Source organism: Corapipo altera, unplaced genomic scaffold (genome assembly GCF_003945725.1).
Source record: "Corapipo altera isolate COAL_440 unplaced genomic scaffold, ASM394572v1 64, whole genome shotgun sequence".
NCBI classification, from domain to species: Eukaryota; Metazoa; Chordata; class Aves; order Passeriformes; family Pipridae; genus Corapipo; species Corapipo altera.
The window spans coordinates 9,487,815-9,503,514 of record NW_020884893.1 but is presented as its reverse complement, the minus strand read 5'-3'; the positions used below and the strand labels follow the sequence as shown (position 1 = coordinate 9,503,514).

Below are 15,700 nucleotides of genomic sequence, written 5' to 3'. Positions count from 1 at the left end.
CGTCAGGGGTGATGCCCGTCAGTGGTGATGCCCGTCTGGGGTGATGCCCGATGGGGCTGATGCCCGACGCGGGTGACGCGCGGCTCTGCCGGGCAGGCATCAAAGCGTTAACCACTCGCTCGCCTCCGTTTCCTGTCCTGTTTCTCCTTTTCCTTCCCAAAGTTTGGGCAGAGCCCATGGCCGCGGCGGCAGCTCCGCTCCAGTCCGGGCAGCGCAGCCCCTTTCAGCGGCAGCTCTCGGGTGAGTCGGGAGTGCGGCCCCCGAGCCCCCCGCTCCCCTGCCCTGTCCCACACCGGTCATTAATGCGAGCGGGCGCCAGAGATAAGGGCCGGGCGGGGGGTTTCTTTCCGCGACCACCTTTTGGTGGCAAAGCGTCCCTGGGGCTGCAGAGCCCAGCTCCGGAGAAGAGCACAGCCGAGTCGAGCCCCGCCGAGCCGGTGCCGAGCATACCGGGGGATTTGGGCAGGAGAGGTTTAGGGGCAGGAGGGGTTTGGGAATGAAGGGGTTTGGGAAGAGGGGAGATTTGGGGGCTGGAAGGGTTTTGGGGTGCAGGAGAGATCTGGGGACAAGGAGTGTGGGAGCTGCGCTGGACTCCGGGGCTGCACATCCCTGCCCAGAGCCAGCTCCTGGTTGGCTCCTGGCTGTGAACCCCAATTCCTCATGGAGCCCCAGTGATCCTGACTTGTGTGGAACAGAGCCAGGGCGTTAACGTTTAACAGCACTCGATTGTTTTTCCTGGCAGGAATTCCCCTTGGCTCCCTCTGTACCTCTCTGGCCTCCAGGCACCTGCAGCACCTCCTGCAAATGACACGACAGGGTGTAGATTTATCAGATCATAGAATCACAGAACCATTTAGCTTGGAAAAGATCTCAGAATCCTCAGGTCCAACCATTCCCTCAGCACTGCTAAGGCCATCACTAAACCATGTCCCCAGCTGCCACATCTATATGTTATTTAAATCCCTCCAGGGATGGTGACCCCACCACTGCCTTGGGCAACCTGCTCATTTTTCAGATTTGCCCCTTGTTCATTTTGAACTTGGCTTCCCCTCTCCCAGTGCCTGCACTTTGCCTCTACCACATCCCAGGATATCTCTCAGCTGCTCTGCCTGTGAGCCAGCCTCTCCCCATCATTCAACCCTGAACCCTCCTGTTGCTGTGCCCAGGTGCAGGTGCCCAGGGGGGTCAGGACTTCAAGTTGCACCAACCCCAGGACAAAGTGTCGGTGACAGTGGGGAACACGCTCACCCTGGGCTGCACCGTGTCTGGATTCAGTGAACCTGGTCCTGTGAAGTGGCTGAAGGGCTGGGGCAGTGGGAACAGGACCATCTATGCAGACACAGGCTCTGCTCCCCGTGTGACGAGAGCAGTGAACGGGTCAGACACAGACTTCACCATCCACATCAGGGATGTTCAGCCCGAGGATGTCGGCACCTATTACTGCGTGAAGTTCACCAAGTCCCTGAGCGGTGGGAATGAGGTGTTTCGGCGTGGAACTGGCACAGAGGTGTCTGTGCTCGGTGAGTGCAGCCCAGCAGGACGCTGCTCCCAGGAACCCCATCCCACAGCCCCCACCCTACCTGCAGCAAGATCCCACACTGCCCTGCACCCACCACCCTCTCCCGCTCTGCCTCCATCTCCACAGAGGCAGCCGTGGTTCCCGGCATGGTGGCTGCAGTTGTGGTGCTCTGCTTCCTCCTTGTCCTCGGCCTCCTCGTTGCCCTTTGCCTGTACAGAAGGAAGCGCCAAGGCAGGGTGGGCAGCCCTTGCCCAGCCAGGCCAGCAGCCGTGGGCAGCTTCCCTCCCACCTCTCTGCAGTGCTGTGCAGGGACCCCCAGCACCCGCAGGTTTGTACCCACCACCTCTTCCTTCTGCACCCTGAGGTGAGCAAACTGCCTTATCCACCTGCTTTATGCTGGGTTTTTTTAACTCTCTGGAGCAGTAATTTGCCCCAGAAAAGGTCCTTTACCACGCTGTGCTGCTTCTCTCTGTGTTTCACAGGAGTGCCTGGTGGGGAGCACTCAGTACCAGGGAGCTCCCTGCAGCCCCTCGCTGTGGTGCCTGAGCCCAGCCCAGGAGCACAGACAGCACGTTGTCCCTCTCTGCCTTCAGCAAGGGCATCCTGCTGAAATTCGGGAGTGGAATTGAGGGAGGCTGTGCTGGGTGGGAGGGGACCCAGATTCCTTTAGTTCTAATGGTTGTCCTTCCCTCTGCAGCGAAGTTCTGGATGCAGAGAGCTCCCACCTGCCCAGCCAGGTAAGAGTGAGCTGTGAACAGGGGGAAGTGCATCCCATGCCAATGCCCCGGCTTGCAGGAACTCTACAAGTCTCTGGGACCAAGGGGGACCTCGGGTGGGCAGCAGCTGCCTGCATGTGGTCCCAGCACAGTCTGCACCGCAGCACGGGGCCACCTCTGCAGCCGTACCACCACCAGCCTGGCTTGAACCTGGTTCTTGGTGTTGCCCAGTGCGAGGCCAGGAGTTGGACTCGATGATCCCTGTGGGTCCCTTCCAACCCAGGGGATATCCTGTGATTCCGTGAAATAGGGTTGGGGTTATTTTTGCAAGATTTTTCCTGTGGCATCATCCCCCATTTGTGTGCACTTCTGCAGCAGAGCAGCAAGGAGGAGAACGACATCCACTACGCCGACCTGCAGGCCCTGCCCACGGCCCCCCGGCGCGGCAGGAGCGCGGGCACAGCCTGCACGGAGTACGCCAGCCTCAGGGTAGCTGCCAAGTGACACGTGGCACCACGGCCTGCACGGCCAAGCCATGGTGGGGAGGAAGCAGGGATGTTTCTGCAGGGCACAGTAAAGAAGAAGTGGAGCTGTTTACGTGGCACACCCCGGTCTCAGCTCAGCACGCCGTTCTCAGAGCCAAGCTTCCTCCTGTTTATTCCCATCTCAGGGCTGGACCTGCTGTGCCAGGGCTGGGCAGCAGCTCTCCCAGGACCCAGCAGCCATCTCTACCACTGGATCAGACCACGAGGCCAAGCACCTCTGCCTGCTGTTTGGTTCTGATGACACCAGGAGGGCCTCATGCTTGCTTGTGCCCACCAGCACAGGCCTCCACTGGCCCTTTCCCAGCTCACAGGTCCATAATTTGTGTTATCTTGTCACCACCCTCATTAAAGCCATCAAACAACCATGCTGTCCAGTTTTACTGTGCTCAGGGCAAGAGCAATAGTGCCAGTCCTGCAGGATCCTGGGGGGGATCACATGAGGCCCTCAGCAACCCTCTTGGCAGGAGGGGCTGAGGCCAAAACGGGCTTTCTGGGCAGAGGAACCTGCTGCCACTGCTGCCTGTGACCTTGGAAGCTGCTGCACTTGCTAGTTTTCAGATTTATCTACTTTTTCCTGTGAAATCAGAAAAGAGAAGTGAAACAAGACTGCGCAGCCCCGGGGAGTGTGGCTGGCAGGGAGATCCTCGTGAGGACAGAATTGTCACAGGGGGGAGAAGAGCTACAACGGAAATTTATTTGCATGACTGAATAAGAGTTCCCTCCTCTGGGGACGTGTCCTGGGGACAGTTTGGGGTCAGTTCTTTCTCAGAGACAGTTAGGGAACGCTCAGCACCCTGTGGGCATGGTGATGGGGGGTGGAGTTTGCCAGGGTAGGGGTCCAGTGCCTGTCCTCAGCCTGGCCCCGTCAGCATGGGGCTGTGGGGTGGGAGTGCCAGACCAAAGCCTTCCCCAGTGCTGGATCCTGAGTGGAGCCATGACAATGCCACGGATCATTTCCCAGCCAAGGCAGTGGCTGCTCTGAGCAGGACAAGGGTTGCCCGGGCTCTGCAGAGGGACGACACCAAAACTGGCGGAAATCTCACATCAAGGCTGTGAACAAGAATATGTAAAATATGTGGGTGAGACTGAAACCGGGGATAGACCTTGAGGACCAGGGGAAATGAAATTCAAGGGGATTTAGAGCTTTTTAAGCACTGGGCTGGATCAGGAGTGGGGAAATCCAGTTTGATAGGAGCATATGCAAAGCAGGGAGCGAGCAGAGCACGGTGGAGCGCTCTGCACCTAGGAAAGGGCCCAGGTCTGCGGCTTACTGCCCAGGGGAGGGATTTGGTGGTTATTAAAGGAAAATCCTTTAAGCCACCAGCCCGGGGTGTGCCGGCAGTGAAAGCACAAACAAGCGCCCGAGCACGGACACAAGGTAGGAGCGTGCTGGGGAGCACCTCACTCTGGGGGCAGAGCCTCACTTGGGGGGCAGCACCTTCCTCAGGGGACAGCATCTGGCTTGGGGGGCAACACCTGGCTTGGGGGGCAGTGTCAGGCACTGCTGGGGTCATGGATTCACTCTGGTGTTTTCCTGGTGCTGCTGGTTGTCACATCCCACTGAGTCACCTGCTGGGTACTTGAGCAAGACGAGAGGGGTGTGTGGGAAGTCAGGAGCTGCCATGGCTGGGGGGCACAGGGAAATGCTGGGGTTTGGGGCTGGCACCCACCAGGCTCCTCCTGCCACAGCCAGGGCCGAGTGAAGGTGGCAGAGGCTTCACTTCAGTGTGGAGCTGAGGTGGTGCCTGGATGGGTGGTGGGAGAGGCTTGGTGTCCCAGGGGGGAGACCAAGCTCCAAACAAGTTTTGGGCTGTGTCCTGCTGCTGAACCCCATGCACAGACACCCCAGGGTGGTGTTGTGCTGGGTTTAGCTGGGCTTTTCCTCTGTGTGATGTGTGAGCCCAGTGCCAGGACCCCATGGGATCGCAAAGTCAAGAAAAAGGGCTGGCCTGCAACGGGATGTGTGTCTGGGCAGCCAGGGGATGCTCAGGGGCTACTCCGGCGTCTGATCTGGGAGGTGGGAATTGTCTCCTGGAGGTTTCAGTGCCAGAGGGCTGTCAGGGCCTGCCAGGGTGGTGGTGTGTTCTGTGCTGTGCTGTGCTGGGGAGCCAGTGTGGGAGGCATGGGCTGTGCCAGGAGCCAAGGGGGAGCATGACAGAAAACATGGAACAGCAGAGAGCAATTAGTCTGGAGAGGGTGGCTGATGGAGGGGGCTGGTCCTTGCAGCAAGGGGAGGGCAGCAGTGGTTTAATTAATGCTGAGGAAGAGCGTGGTCTCAGCTAGTGTGTGGGCTGGCTGAAACAGGGGGCTGCAGGAGTCTCCCTGTTGTCCTGGGGGACAGGAGAGAGCTGGCTGCACTCATGGGGAGTGGAACAATTCTTAGCTATGCTGAAGCCAGGCAAGAAGAAAAAGGGAGAGACAGGGATAAATGCTTCATGCCCTGCCCCAGGATGCTCTGGCTCCACGATGAGAAGCAGAGATCCTCCACAGTGGCAGTGTCTGTCACAGGAATAGGTACCTGGGGGAAATCGTGTCTCCTGGAGCCAGTGTTGCTCCAACTGGTCCCCTCCAGTGGCTGACAGGGCAGTGGCTGCAGCCAAGGGTCTGGTTTGTAGCTGTCTCTGTCCAGGACACCCTTGCACCCCTGCTCTGTCCCCATCCCTGTTTCCGTCCCTGTTTCCATCCCTGTCCTTTCCACCATGTAACTGTGGTGGGCACAAGCCCATCCCCAGGGAGAGACAGGCTGATCCATTTGCACACCAGCATCCCCCAAAAGGCCATGGGTCCAAGAGCATCTGATGCCACAGGAACCCCACAGGGCCCCCACGATGCCACAAGCACCCTGTGATGCCAGGGAGACCCCATGCTACCAAAAGAACCAGGCAATGCCATGGGGATGGTGTGCCAGGACACAGCAGGGAGCAGCAGGAGGAGCCGAAGGAGCAGCCAGCTGCCTTGAGGGGGTTGGAGAGAAGGGAGAGGGTCTCAGAGACACTTTGACTGTCCCCAAAAAATGCCCCAAGGGTCTTGCTTATGCCCACTGTCTTCCTTGGGCTGGGCTCCCGCCAGGAGAGGGAACAGGAAGGAGAAGCCCTGGAATGTTGCACGGTCAGAACCTTCTCTCTCCAATTCCAAACCTGTTAGCTCACCCCTTTGCAGCTCCCGGTTTCTCAGGCTTTTCCTTGGAAAGGAACGAAGCCAAAGTAAAATGGTGACATGCTTTACACTGGTCCTGATTTATTTCACGTCTTACTATTGAATCTTATTCCCCGGTTTCATGGTTGTTGTGGATTTTCACCAAAGGGGATGAACAGGTCTGGGATTTGGGGTTGTCATAGGAACTGTTTCAGTGCCACAGCCTCACTGCCAGCCTCATCCCCTCCAGGGTTCCTGATGGAGTGAGGGCTCTCACCAGCCCAGCGGGGGTTTCTCCAGTCCCCCAGGCACAGTCCCAGTGACAGCCAGGGTACAGGACAGCCACCCCAGAGCACTGGGACACCGGGGTGTTTGGGGAGGAGGTGGACTCCTGGGCACTGCCTGGCCCTGCCCACAAAGCAAACTGGGACCCCCAGACTGCAGTCCAGAGCTCTAAGTTGAGAAGAGGAGGAGGTGTTTGGAAGATGCTGCTTGTCCCTGTGGATTCTCTGGCGTCTAGTAGGAGGCTGTGTCATTGCAGTTATTGATAGTGGGAACCTCTCTGCCAGACCTGGAATCATTTTCATTTAATCCATGGAGCTGAAGGGGCGTGGGGTGGATGGGGGGCTGCCCCCTGACCATTCCTCACCTCTTCTATCACAGGCAGAGGGGGCAGGCAGTGAAAATGAAAATGTTGCATCCTTTGTACCCAACACTCCTTTGGCCCGTTCTGTCCTTCACTGCGGGATGCCATGAGGCCAAGACTGGCAGTGATTAAAGAGGGGTTTCCAGGGCTGTGGGACAAACAGGAACATCCAGTGCTTAAGAAAGACTCACTTTGTGCTTTCGGTGTTGGACGGGACATTGGTCAGGGACAATCGCCCTCTGGAGCCAGCACGGGGAGGGCGGATCCAGCTGCAGTGCTGGGTCCTGCCAGTGCCTGCATGAGGGTTCCAGGATGGGCAGGAGGGGCTTTCCTGCCTGCACTGGGGTGCCAAGGGCTCTTCATGCTGGATCAGCTGTTGGTGGAACACTGGAGTGGTCCTGGTGCCCCCCACAGCCACATGTACGTTGTACCTGTAGTGAGCTGTGCACACCCCTGGGGACACTCCAGATGGCTTTGTCCAGGGAGAAGTGCTCAGGGTAGGAAAAACCTTTGGGGAGCTCCCTGTCCCGAGGGCAGGATGTTGCTGGGTCCCTGGAGCTCCCCACTGCTCCAGGGAGCGACCTTAAAGCGCGGCTGTGCTTGGCCGTGGCCCCAGCGCTGGCAGCCCCCGAGCCCGGCACAAGTGTCCCTCCGCGGAGAAGTGCAGGGAAAGGGAAAAATATTGAGAGAGGCAGGAGAAGGGGGAAAGCAGGCGCTGCGGGAGGCAGCACGGCGCGGGCTGAAAGCTCCCTCTCAGCGGGCTTTTGTTCGCCCCGGACGTGCCCAGTGCTGCTGCCAGCCCGGAGGGGCTGTGCTGGCGCCGGTGGCTCCGGGCGATCCCGGAGCTCCGCAGCCTGCCCGGCGCCTCAGCCCAGCGACGTGCCCGTGGGCAGGATGCGGGGACCCCCATCACCCCGCTGGGCTTGGCCCCTCGTCGCCGGCCCTTGGGGGGGGGGGGCAGCGCTCGGACCCACAGCGCGCTCCCGAAAAGAATTCCTTCTGACAGATCCATTTCTTCCGCATGGTTCAGGCTTAATTTTATAATGGTATCAGTAGCTATGGCAACGTGTAAAAATAACGGATCCCCGAGCCCGGCAAATTCTCCGTAAACAGCTCCCGTCTCCCAGAGCCCGGCCGGGTGGGCATCACCCCTTGCCCACGGCTACCGCGGCCGCTGCAGTTAGTGGTTGGGTTGGGATTCACGCGATGACTAATTAGCAGCGTTAACTGCTTACGCTTTGGGATGATGATTCCATCAGCTAATCCTTGGGGCTAGGCTGAGCTAATTGGGTGGATATCGTTAACTCTGGCGGTCAGAGCTGCTGTTACAGGGCTGCAGCGCAGCGGAGGCTGGAGCATCTCTCCCGCGGTTCCCTCCTGGCACCCCAGACCCAGCACGGGGCTGGCAGCCGTGGGTGGCCGGACACGGCTCAGCCCCCGCGGTGTCACCGGGCCACCGGCCCCATCCACACCTACAGCCTGTCCCAGAGCCATCCATCCACGCGTGTGCACACGTGTGAACACGCACACCAATGCAAACACGCAGGACAGGTTTCCCACACGCAAGACCCCCCCTCAGCAGACATCAGCTGGTGCCAGCATCTGCCGCAGCTCAGAGGTCTCCGGTCACCACCGTGAGTGGATAATCCCAGGCAATATTTTCTAAACCTGTTAGACATCACACAGACCCTCTAAATCCCTGATCCCCCTCTGAGGCTGTGGTGGGATGGCAGCACTTGGCAGCTCGGGTTTGCAGCTCCTTGTCAGGGCCAGCCCCTTGGAGCGATGCAGTCACCGGGAGCATGGTAGATCCTGCAGAGCCAGAATTAATCCTCCAGCTTTTTATTGCCTTTCAACTTCAACAAAAAAAAAAAAAAAAGACAAACTAACACAAATCCCTTGGGGAAGCGTTTTTCTCCACCCAGCTAGCAGCAGCAGGACCAGAATGGCCCCAACTCCACAGAGCTAAGAGTGCTGGGTCAGGCAGTGTGGATGTGCCCGGTCTCAGTGGGTCCAAAATAAGGAGCCAAGAGCTCCAGCATAAGGCCCCTGAGCCTTGTGGCTGCTGTGGGGACAGTGTGGGGACGGCCACCACAGGGACAGCCCAGCAGCAGGGCTGGGGACTGGTCAGCACTCCCCTCCAGGGTTGGGTCCAGCTGTTTTGGAGGGCACATCCCCCTCTGCATCCCAGTGTAATTGCCATTCCCTCTGTGAGGCATTGGATCCTGCACTGTCACAAATGACCCCAGGGAAACTCCTGCTGCCAGACCCTTGGTGATAATAGTAAAAGTGACGTGGGGTTGTACCACGTCTCCTGCACCCCCTGTGGTACCCTCCACGGGGCATCTCCCCAGCGCCGGTGGCACAGGTGTCCACGTGCTGAGATCCCACAGTGCAAATTCCCCCACTGTGCCTGCACTTCAGTGTCTCCCAGCGAGGGCTCTGCCGAGCAGGAAGCGATGGGCTGAGGTGGCTGAACATGATCAATCCCCCACGTTAGCAGTTTTATTTCCACCCGCAGCTGCCGCAGGACTCTCAGGCAGCGCAGCCTCGATGAGCTCCAGCCGCCGGCCCAGCAGTGCAGCGTTATCTGCTGCTGCAGCCTCGGATGAGCTTTCATGATAACGATTTGCAATCAACAGAGAACTTGGAGAGGATGCAGAAAAAAAACCAAAAAAATACCCCCTAAACCAAAAAAACAGCCAGAAGAAAACTGAGATGATATCACACCTCCCTCAGCCGGGCTCCTCGCCCCACCACAGCCCTGGTGGTATGGCCATGGGGAGACCAGGGGCTTCTCCAGCATTGCCCCATGGGGCTGCCTGTGTGCTGGGGGATCTGGGTACTGGCACTGCCACCACATCCCCATGGGCCACAGCAGTGCAAAGCTTCCCCCTCTGGAACAGGGAGTGAGGCTTTGGCTCAAACAGCTCCCAGAAACCTATCAATGATTAACACCCAGCTCTGAAATGTTCCTGCATGGCTGGAGCTCCCTGCCTGCCCCTGCCTGCCATCCCCTCCCCTCCCTGCCACTTTCTTTTCCACAGCACCACTGCTCCCCAGGCTGGGGAAGGGTCCTGAGGCCACCACCATGGCACCGTGGCTGCCTGTGGCTCTGGACCCCCCAGAGCTGAGGCGAGCTCGGTTGTGCCCCCCAGACAGCACAGATTTCCCCACAGCTCTTGGATTTTGCAACCACTGGCACAAGGGATGCAGGGCTGGGGCCACCCTGTAACCCCAGTGAGCTGCCATGGGTGGGGGCTGTCTTGTGCCCTGGTCATCAGTTACGGCTGGAAAATATCCTTGAGTCCCACCCAGCGCTGCAGAGCCACCACTCAGCCATGTCCCCACATCTACACGTTCTTTGAACACTTTCAGGGATGGTGGCTCCACCACTTCCTGGGCAGCACCACACACGTTGCAGACCCACAGTGAGCAAACCTTCCTCCAGAGCAAGGGGCAGGATCCTGCCTGTGAGCAAAGGTCAGCAGAGCCCTCCCAGCGCTCATGGCACCTCATTGGACACAGGCACTGGCACTGCCAGCTCTGTCCTTCCCAGCTGACCCTGTGGACGGGTTTTCCCAGCCTGTCAGCAGTTTCACCCTAAACCCCCTCATCCCGGGTCAGCCAGGGCCGCTTCCAGGCCAGGCACAGGATATAAACCACCTTTCCTGCTCTGACACAGCCGTGAGGAATTCCCCCAGAGCGTGCTGGGCTCCATTAAGGAAGCCCGGCCAAGTCACCCGGTTTGCAGCATCCTGCAGGGCACTGCTGCCAGGTGGGAGCAGCCTGGGAGCAGAGCATGGCCCTGGGATGGGTGAGCTACACTGTGGATACAGTCCCTGCTGTAGCCCATGGGCTTCCCTGCTTGCTTGGCAGACAGTGGTGGATGGTCTGACAGTGGTGGACGTTCTGATGGTGGATGTTCTGATGTTGGTGGGTGGTGGTCTGACACTGTCCAGGCTCTGCTGCCACTGCTGAAGTCAAGGGTGACAGCGTGTGAATGCCATGAAGGCACTTGGAGCATCACTCCAATTCAGCAAAGCCCAGCGTGGGCAGGCACATCCCTCCCTCATCCTCTCTGAAAGTCATTTCAGGGGCTTGGAGGGAACCAGCTGATCCCAGCAGTGCTGGGGATTAATTCAGTGGCAGAGGGACACTTAAATTAAGTGGGCTGTGATTCAGAGCCCTGCTCCCTAAGGAGGAGGCAGAAACGGGCAGCAGGTCTGGCCAGTGTGCACAGAGGGGAAAATCCCCCTTGCCGGGGTGCACCTCACCTCCTCCCCACTTGCACCCCACACCTCCCTTGCACCAACAGGGTCTGAGAGCTCTGACAAGCACCTGAGAGAGTTGAAATAACTCAGCTGTAACTCCTAAATCACCCAATAAAAGCTTGACCAAAACAATTACAGGCAGTTCCTGTGAAATCCCCAAAAGGTGAGGGGCAAAGCCCATGCATGGGCTGCTCACACAGCATCCCCCACAGCCCAGCCTCACCTTTCTCCTGGCAATCACAGCCATAATGAAGCCCCTGCAGCTCATCACCCCCCCAGAGCCTCTCCCATATAAAGGGATGATTGGGTGCCCCTATCCCCAGTTGCATAGTGTTTGTGGTGGTGGGTGCTGTGACAGGAGTATGAGGAGACAGGTAGGATACATCCCCCTGCTTCTTAAATCGGTGTTTGGAGGGCTTTGTGTGTTTCTTCCACGGGTCATGGTCCATGTAAACAGTTCACAGGTCACTTCCTTCCATCCCCACAGTAACATATTGCTTGTTATAAGTTAACATCAGACAAACTAATTTAAGCTCCCCCTGTACTCGATGTCTTGGATTAAATTGGCATGGTACCTAATGAAGCTGAAGCTCCATTTGTTGTGCTGGAAGCCCTAAGTATCAGCAGTGTAATTGGTGCTCCCAACTTCAGGAGACATTTGTGTGTTTTTCTCCAAGCTAAAAGCCCTCTGTGAGTTCTGATTGAAGCCTGAGGGGCGGTGAGGAGAAGCAGGGGGGGCTGTGGGATGTGTCCACTTGGTTCTTAAGCTGGGGGGATCTTGAAATTTGGGGTTGGAGCTGAGGATGGATGGGGTGAACATGCCCAGCCCCGTGCGTGTGCTGGGGGGGCTGTGCTGGCTTGTGGGTACCAGAGCAGACCTCATGTGGGCTTGGTGCTCTGATGTGGTCCCACATGGTGTTTTGTTGTGGTGAGCTGCGAAAGCAGCACCTCTCAGGGTGCTGGGGCTGGGCTGGGACTGGGCCAGGATACATCTGGGTGGCTCTGAGCTTGCCTGGGGCAGTGAGTCCCAGCAGCCCCACATGCCTCAATGGGGGTGTGCACTGTTATTTGTGTTTATCGTGGAATCATTGAGGTTGGGAAATACTTCTAAGATCATTGAGTTGTTATGATGGAGGGCTCCCACAGGTGCTGGCTGCTCGCTGGTGCCCGGGCACAGCTCTGTGCTCACAGCTCCAGAACTGCACTGCTGGATAGTGAGTTTGGGGTGTTTTCCAGGCTGATGTCCAAAGTATTGGTGTTTTTTCCCTTTATCCCTGAGCTAGTTTGGGTTTTGAATCTGGACTGAGCCATCTGGGACAGCTGCTGTGCCCTGGTATGATGTGGTCAGTCAAGCTATTGGTACCCTTCCCACTGTGCCTTCCCATGCTGGAGTGGGGATCCTGAGGGAGAAATTCCCAGGCAGGGAACAAACTGCATTCACCTCCATTGTTTATGAAATGTGGCTCATTAACAGGCCCGGGTTTGGCTCTGCAGGGCAGGAACTGGAACCTCTTCCATCTCCATCCCCTGTGAATCCCCTCCAGCTGAGTGAGCCACCGCTGTCCCCCGGGGGCCCTTGGGGCCAGGAGAGGATCAGACAGGCAGCTGCTTAAGGGATGAAAGAACAGTCTGGGCAAAACCAGTGCTGCAAGACTTTCCACTGGGATCACCCTGGCAAGGCTGTAATTGCCCCTGTTGGATGCTGACGGGTGCTGCTGCCCTGGTTGGGGGTCCCTGTGTGGGGAAGGATCCTCACCCCTTCCTGGGGAGGGGACAGATTCTGCCGCCCAGCTGGAAATGGGGGAATGCAAAAGCACCTTGAGCCTCTGGCCCCAGCTGGGAGCAGGGAAGGAGAGCAGAGCCCTGCCTTCCCAGCCACCCCCCAGCACCCAAACCTGTGAGGGTGGTTGAGCCCAGCCCAGCCCCACCACACGGAGCACGTGTCTTCCCCAAACGGGCGCTGGCAGCGTGACGCGAGTTCCTCGCTCTGCCTCAAAGCTGCGAAAATCAACTTATTCTTGAAAAGCTCCCCTGGAACGCCGCCCCATCCCCGTGCTGGCTGCTGCCTGGCTCCCAGGGCCAGGCAGAGCCAGACTCCGGAATCCTCCAGGGTCTCTGGAATCCCCCCTGTGGGAGCAGTGGTTTTGAGCTGGAGCACTACGATGCTGCAAAGCGAGCGCAGCCTGTGTGCCCGCTGGCAGCACGGAGAGCCTGGCAGCGCTGCCCCCCCTGCCAAGCGGCACCACAGCCTCCTGCTCGCCGTGGGTGTTCGGTGCAGAAGGATGATGGCGATGGCAGCATCGCACTCCCAAAATTCTGCGTTCTCCTTCCATCTCGGGCGCTCAAGGAGCTGAACGCTCCCCTCCCTGCGGCTCCCTGGCTGACACAGGGCAGGTGCTGCCCTACTGGGGTGCACTCTCCAAACCCCCTGTGCTGGAGCAGGGCCCTTGCAATGCCGAGTGGAAGGGCCGTGGGCAGGAGGGGAGGCAGCTGAGCCTGCCCATATGCTTCCTAATGGGGAGCAATAGCAGCTCTTCCCGGGAAGCTCGCGCCGCACCATCTGCTCCGCGCCGTACCTTCTCTTGCAGAGCTTTTTTTAAGCTCTAACTTCCCGAGTGCTCTGCTGCCTGTGTGCAGGCTGGCTCTGCTCTGCAATCGCCTCAAAACAGGTTGTCTGAACCTTCAACGCCAAGCAGGAGAACAGCCCAGACAGGCTGAAGGCAGCCAGGCCCAGGAACTGTGCTTCCATGTAAAAATAACCAGGAAAGGTGGCTGTGAATGCCTGCAGCGTGTCCCTGGCACTTTCCCTCCTGCTGGGAACCCCCTTGCCCTGAGGGTCCCTCCTTCTGGACTCAGGCCCACTAAGATGCACTGCCCATCATGGGGTAGCTGCACAAACTGCTGCTAATCCTGGGGAATATCCTGAGCTGGAAGGGACCAACAAGGATCGAGTCCAACTCCTGGCCCTGTGCAGGGCAGCTCCAACAATCCCACCATGTGCCTGAGAGCACTGTCCAGATGCTCCTTGAGCTCTGTCAGGCTGGTGCTGTGACCATTTCCCTGGGGAGCCTGTTCAGTGCCCAACCATCCTCTGGATGAAGAACCTTTTCCTAATATCCAACCTAAACTTCCCTGAGGCAGCTTCATGCTGTTCCCTCGGGTTCTGTCACTGGTCACCAGAGAGTAGAACTCAGCACATGCCCCTCTGCTTCCTCTTGTGAGGGAACCTGTGGACTGTGGGGATGTGTCTCCATGTTCCGTCCCTGTGCAAGGCAATTAACCCCATGTGCAAAAGGTCAAATCTGAGGGCTCCTCTGGGTCCCTGCTCCTTGCTCCCACTCTGGCCAGCCGTGTGAAGGGAAATGATGGTTGCACTGGGCTTCTCAGGAGCAGCACTGGCCACCGATGCTCCTCCAGTGGGAGCAGCACTGGCTGCAGCCCTTGAGTGCATCCTCCAGCTGCTGGTGGGTCCCAGAAGAAAGTGAGTGCAGATGCCTGGGGAGCTGGTCCTGGCTCCCAGCAGTGCTAAATTAAGGTTGGATGTGCCCCGTGGGCGTAGCTGGGGCCGAGGGGGAGGCTGGCGGGGCCAGGGATGCGCGGGCGGACGCCGTGCGCAGATTGATGGTGCCAAGTCACTTCACATATCTCGGCTGTGTGTTTGTGCGAGGCTCTAAATAAAGCCGACAGCCCCGGCGGCTGCCTGGAGAGGGAGAGAGGGAGGGAGGGGGGAGCCGGCAGCCGGTCCCCCAGCACGGCACCTGGTGCTGCCCTCGGGGACCCGGCCCGGAGCGGGACAGCGGTCGGTGTGATCTGTGCTGCTGGGGGTGCTGCGGGTGATGCTGGGTGGGCTGGGAGCTCCTGCTCTGCACAGTGTCTACCTCACTCCTGGCAGGGCAGAGGGGACAGTGGGGTGGTGCTGGGAGCTGCCAGCATTGTATCTGCATCCCAGATACCTGTCCTGGCCTTGCTGAAGTGCCCACAGGCAGTTGCAGAAGCTGTGACAGGTGCAGGCAATGGAGAATGTGTCCTTGTGCCTCCTCGGGGAAGGACTTTTTGACAGGGAGAAGCAGGGCAGTGCAGGGACACGCATCTCATGGATGCTGACACCAAAACACCCTCCTCCTCAGCCCTGTCTACCATTACAGCTGCCTTGTCCTCATGCTCTCACCCCTCCCTACCACAGGCTCCTGCTGAGGGGACATCACTGGGATGTCCCCATGCTCCCAGTGTGCTGTGCAGGAATTTCCTCTCCCTCCCCATCCACCCTCCAACTGCCTGTGCTGCACCAGCGTCCCCTCCTTGTTCTGACCCTCGCGGGCCAAGCTGACCCGTCCCTGTGACACTTGCAAAACACCACCCGTGCCTCTGCCACGGGCTTTCACAGCTCGGCCTTGGGTGGTCCCTCGGGTGGTCCCTGGACACTTGGGACCCCCAAGGCTGTGTGCTGCTTGTGCCTCTGCTACAGGCTGTCCTGGCCCAGCCCCAGGTGGTCCCATGGGTGGTCCCTGGATGTTCGGGACCCCCGAGGCTGTGCCCCTGCACCCCAATCCCAGTGCAGGGATGCTGGGCTGTGGCCGTGCCGAAAGAGTGGTCACACTGGCAGCCTGTGGCGCGTCAGAGGACCCCTATCCCCCTCCCCGCAGCCCTGGGGCCACTGAACCGTCTTTTATCCGCTCCGGCGGAGCGGGACGGGGCACCCCGGGGCTCCTGGCGGGCGGTCCCGGGGGTCCCCTCCCAGCCCACCTTAAGGCAGCCGCACACCGGGGTGACCGGAGAACTCTGCCCCGGGGCGGGCGGGGCTGGTTTCGCCCCCGCCACCGGGGGGAAGCGGCGCTAAACCGCGGCTGCTGAGAGCCGGGGGGGGG

The 15,700-nt window shown here is 59.1% G+C and overlaps 1 protein-coding gene across 4 annotated transcripts in view; it reads left to right on the top strand.

Moving 5' to 3' along the window:
* Positions 1–50: 50 nt before the first annotated feature.
* Positions 51–15,700, top strand: part of LOC113948555 (tyrosine-protein phosphatase non-receptor type substrate 1-like) — a 26,660-nt gene continuing 11,010 nt past the window's right edge. For 2 of the 4 annotated variants that reach the window (XM_027646240.1, XM_027646237.1), the window contains exons 1-2: positions 51–240; positions 1,167–1,520. In XM_027646240.1, coding sequence (XP_027502041.1) covers positions 51–240; positions 1,167–1,520 — 544 coding nt within the window. The remainder of the gene's footprint in view (positions 241–1,166; positions 1,521–15,700) is intronic. The other 2 variants (XM_027646238.1, XM_027646236.1) reach the window with 1 other exon arrangement.